The sequence below is a fragment of the Nematolebias whitei genome, chromosome 7 (genome assembly GCF_014905685.2).
Source record: "Nematolebias whitei isolate Nwh7 chromosome 7, NemWhi1, whole genome shotgun sequence".
In the NCBI taxonomy this organism is placed as follows: domain Eukaryota; kingdom Metazoa; phylum Chordata; class Actinopteri; order Cyprinodontiformes; family Rivulidae; genus Nematolebias; species Nematolebias whitei.
Window position 1 is genome coordinate 36,614,458 of NC_056504.1, and position 5,380 is coordinate 36,619,837.

The window sequence follows — 5,380 nt, forward strand, 5'->3', positions numbered from 1 at the left end:
TATCTTGATTAGATAGAAAGGCGCTATATAAGTACAGTCCATTTATACATATAATTTATACATTTATACAGTCCATATACGGCAGCTCTATACAGCTTTGGGTATAAACACAGTCTGTTTGTCATATGTATATATACACAGAGCATATATATATATATATATATATATATAAAGGTGTACATTTTGTTAAGTGGCACTGGTTTGGATTTGAATTATTTTATTTAAAAAATGCCAACAAATCAAATTTAATTTAGCTCCAGTCAGCATCACAGTTTATTTATGTTTTAATTTAAAAAAAATTAAAAAAAAGCTTTCAAACCACAGTCTCAGCATGGTTGTGATATACAGTATTATAAATAGGTTTGCAACTTGTTGGCTAAAACCACCAAAACGATGAGCTGTATTTTTTATTTCAATACTTCAGTGTAAATTAACTGGGGACACGTGTATGATTTATTGGTTTATTTGAACTGGTGCCAATGATGCATTCAAAACAACCACTGATACTGCTGTTCAGATTTCTGGCACCGACACTCTGGGATTCTTCTGATGAATTCATTTTATGAGAACTAATATACCTAAAAATTCTCCTTGATGCATCCCTTCTGAGTCTTGTAGCATTTTGTGACTCTTTTTTTTGTTAAGCGGAGAGATAAAGAAGGAAAGGCAGATGGAGAAGAGAAACTGCAGCAGCTAAAGTCAGACTGAATTTAACAGCAGCAAAACAAGTAAAGGCGGACTCTGGACAGAAACACGGGGGATGTATGGGGACCTCAGTGTGGAGGTAATGGGTTAGTCTGAGTGATAATCACATTCAGAATGGGAGCTGATGCAGAAAAAAGAGGCAGTCACAGAGCTGCTATTATTGGTCTCTGACCTAGCTCCGTTTACATCTGACATGTCTATCAAAGCAGCAAGAACTGGAGGTCCTACTGCTCTCGACTCCGGTCAGAACAAACCGATGTTTTCATGGATTATATTGATTTTAAAACCAAGTACATTATGTCTTCGCTGATTCCATCTCCCTGCTTCTGCTGGAATCTCTTCTGTCACCCATCCCCAGATCCCAAGCAACACTAATTGTTCTGACCTTAACTACATTATTATTTGTCTTTACATGTTTTTTTGTTTGTTTGTTTGTTTTTTACACCATAAGCTCTTGGCAGCTTTTCAACTTGCAGGTTATCATCATTCACCTGCTACCACATAGTGTGAATTCCAAGCATGTTATAGCAACACCACTTGCGATTCAGCATCCTTCCTTACCTCCTGCAGCTCGCCTGCGTATGAACAAATATTTGAAATTGTCTTTGGCTTGGCTCTGCATCACAATGAAACCCATCTTGGGCTGCCTGCTGCCCTCTGAGCAGTTTTCTCTCTTCTTTCTCCTGTTCTGTTTCCTATAGCTTTGTTAGCGTCAGGATCATGGGTGTCCAGTGATGATTTACAATAGAGATGGTGAAATAAAAGCAGGTTTATTTTTAAATCAGGCACAAGCAAAACACAAAGATAGGTTTCCAACTGTTTTGAGCCTGAACCTTCATGTGATACTAAAGAGAAGTGACACATAAATATGCCATGGGTATTTTTACTGTAACTTGGATTAAAATAATCTTTACTAAAAATTTGTGAAAAGGTGAAAATAGTCAATAAATGCATAAGATTTACCAAAGAAGACCTACTTGTTTTTCTTAATTAAACTTGACAGCTGATGCTTCTTTTTATTACAATAGATTTTTTTTAATATCCTAATTAAATAAACAACATAATGAATTGGTTCAATATGTATTATTACAAAAATATATAAAATGATTGTAAAACCCTCTTTTTCTCATTCCAAGTATTTCTAAGATAAAGGTATGATGTGGATTTGATTTCCAGAATGAGGAGTTGGCCTCCTGAGGCTTGTCAAAGCATGACTCCATTATAGCGTTCTCTGTTATCCCAGCCTTACTGAAGAACAGGTCATGAAGTTGTATGTCACCTCTGCACCAGTATAAATGAGAAATGTGTTGTTAGGCAACAGCAGCTCAGTTAAAAAATCAGGGCATTGTTTCCTCCTCGCTGTTTCTTCTCAACAGGTGAGCTTCTGCGTTGAAAACCCGGGCAGCAGAGGCATATTTTATAAAAGTAGAGACCAAATGGTGTGTTTTTTTGGTTTGTTTTTAAGGAAAAGTTTCATTTCCTTTGCCCTCTGCCTCATTCTGCCACAGCATCTGCTGGGAATGGATGGGCTCAGTTCTTGTTTACTCGCTCTTTGTTTTCCATTGCACAGGCCAAATCCATTGAATTCCAAAATGACCTAAGAATATGAATGCTACACTATTGATTGAACGCTGCCTTAGAGCAAAGAACGTCACTGCCTCTGTGTGTCAGCTGTTTTTTTTTTTTTTTTTGTGACATCTTCATTTCATTTTGACTTTTCCTCTCTCCTCACTTTACATCCAAAATCAGATCAGGACGTAGGAAAAATATACAATATTTGAAAGCGCCACACGTTCATTCAGTCTCTTTTACATCTGTATGTGTGTGAGCTTTTATTTTTCTCTTGTTTTTATCTGTTTTTTTTGTGGGTGTGTGTGTGTTGGAGCGTGCATGCATCCATGTGCATGTGTGACTGTACGTGTGTTCTGAGTAATGGGCTTTGTGCATCCTCTCTTGCTGACGGCCTGTATGTATCCATGGCAACGCCAGGTCGATCCTGGCTGTAAGCGGAGCTGGTGAGAGGGACTTGAAAGGGAGCGTTAAACCTTTCCTCTCATCTGCCTGCACTCTTCTCTGACCGTGGCGAAAGGCGCGGCCTTGTTGAAATCTCGACCCCAGGGGTGTGCACGGTGGCTGTGACCAATGGCACTCTCCTCAAAACACATCACTGCCACCTTTTGACCCAACAGAGAAGAATTCAATGCCCAGAAGTGATACATTCTTTTAGTTATTGTGCATGTTTTCTTCAACTTTGAGATTTATTCTTGAAAATATATTTTTTTAATAGTTTTGAGGTAGTTTTCAACCTTTTTTGAGTGTTTTCCTTTAGAAGGTAATAATCAGGAGGTGACGTGAAAACGTCTGCAGAATGATTTTAATTTGAATTATTAACCCTTTACAGGTTAAAAACATGATTTGCATCTATTTATCACGTCTGCCACCTGTTTAAACCATTCAGTCTGATTTTAGAGGACAGGTGGACACTTTGCTTTAGGTTTAAAAAGCTCACGGAGTCCCAAGTATTTAAAAGACGTGCTGGTATTTACAACTTGGTTAGCTTTTAAGTAATTACTTCTGCTGTTCAGCCAATGAAGTAATTTTTTTCCTCACAGCTTTTTTTTTATTCGTTCAAAAGATTTATCAATCCCTTTGATGACTTCATGACAGTTTTAACCCTGAGGGAGAGCTGCAGCATTAGACGTGCTGATGTTGCCCCCTGGTGGTTATCAGTATTCATGCTGCAGAAATGTTTCAAAAAGTATCCAAAAAAAGTTTTTTTTTTTTTAATCTCTTACACAGTCATATCAAAATAATTAGAATGATCATACTCCTGCTTTTATTAATCTCTCTGCACTATTTTTTTCTTAAAATGTTGAGGCAGAGCAGACGGGAACAAAGTCGTTTTGCTCAGAGGATCAACGATCTGCCGTGCACTTTTATTCTCTTCTCTGCAGTTTTGCAACTCTCAAACTCATGCCAGATCTGTGTTGTGTCATCGTGTGTGAATATTCATGCAGCCGCACCTATCTGAGGGCCTTCGGGCTGCAGCTGAGGGAGCAGTGACCTTCTTGTTAGGTCAGGACGGATGCCGAAGGCTATCTCCTGATCGCTAATACATATTCAAGAAGCACGGGCCACCCAGCTGTGGAGCAAGCTCCGCGATAAAGCATGATTAAGGCCAAGCATCAACGGTTTTGTTTGTTCAGTGATAAACAGTCTTCACATCTGCAGATAAACACATATTGACTAAGTCTGCTGCCTTTCTCACCCTTTCATATATTGGTGTGCACCTCCCACTTTAGTCAGGCTGTGGTTTAAAAGCTTAACAAAATACCTCGGTCTGGATAATGTGTTTTGTATTGGTTTTACAGGTTTAATGTGTCTGTTCCTTGGAGGTATCTGGAGCCATGATTAGGTTTTTATTGTAAAAAGTGCTGTCATCCCTCTAAAAGCATCTAACGTTTCATTTTCTGGCAACATCATGTTTCTGAAAATAATCCCCGCCTGTCTAATGGAGCCTGATCAATACAAATGGATTGGTCTCATATATTTCCTTTTCATATCATTGCCTGCATCACCTCTGGGAATCTACATTTATCTCCATATTCTGTCATGGGAGAATCTGTTTAAGATGTTTTCTTCTCCACTTCTTGTACATATTTGCTTTCACTTAATTTGCTTTCCACAGGATTGCTCGCAGCTATGATGGGGTTATGTCATTTGAGCGAGATCTGTTGGTAAAACGAGCCATTAGATTCAAATAACATTGAGCAAATGGAAGCTCTGATTAAATTCCTTGACTTTTCTGCATCGTCTTTGCTCCTTTAATAGCGTATTTCTTGATTAGCCATTGCCTTGATGCTCTCCTTTTCTTAATTTTCTCGAGGCTCGTTTAAAAAAAAAAAAGATCTTGCAGTGCAACCTCTGCATGTATATTATGTATTCAAATGTTGGAATGTTTTCTCCGCTTCAGTTCAATAATGCTAACCTATGATGTGTATTAGATTGCACAGCTGTGCTGAGAACGTTTTATTTTCCAAAGGAAGAGTGAGGTTACTTTGAATTGTGATATCAGCAGATATTTATCAGCCTGTTTTAATGCTTCTACAGCTCAAAGTCAGGCGCTCACACTACATCAAACCTTTTTTTTCTCGTAAAAGCTGAAACTCTGACTTGTAGCTGGGCCCTGTGGGAGTATTCAGTGTCCAGCACCCCTCGTGACCTCACTTTCATTCCCTTCTGCCTCCTTCTCTCTCCTCCAGATCCTTCTTCCTTGTTTTTTTCTTTTCTTTTTTGTTCTTGCCTCTTTCAAAATTGCTACAAGGGATGGGTCTTCTCCTAACAGACCAGGACACGACAGCGCTGGACACAGTTTTCAGTTTACCTTTCACTTCAAGCCTTTTTTGCAGCTGATGTTTTAACTTTAAGTCTTTTTGTGTATGACTGTCCACAGATTTTAATCAAGACTTAACTTCAGTAAGCCGGTTCGGTTCCTTCGGATGCTTTGTGTTTAACTCATTCAATGGATGGTTGTGGATCAGTAGTTCCTCAGAACAAGATCTTCAATGTTTATTTTGCTCCTGAATATCATTATTTGATCATTTTTGTGGACTGACACTAATTTCTTGTTACTTTCTCATCTCTAAGCGTTGTTGACTTATTAAATCATACCACC

General features: G+C 38.5%; 1 protein-coding gene across 1 annotated transcript in view; it reads right to left on the minus strand.

Annotated features, from left to right (window-relative positions):
- Positions 1-1,342, minus strand: part of tgm5l (transglutaminase 5, like) — a 138,876-nt gene extending 137,534 nt beyond the window's left edge. The window contains exon 1 of the mRNA XM_037679832.1: positions 1,267-1,342. Within this exon, the coding sequence (XP_037535760.1) occupies positions 1,267-1,342 (76 nt within the window). The remainder of the gene's footprint in view (positions 1-1,266) is intronic.
- Between the last annotated feature and the right edge of the window lie 4,038 nt (positions 1,343-5,380).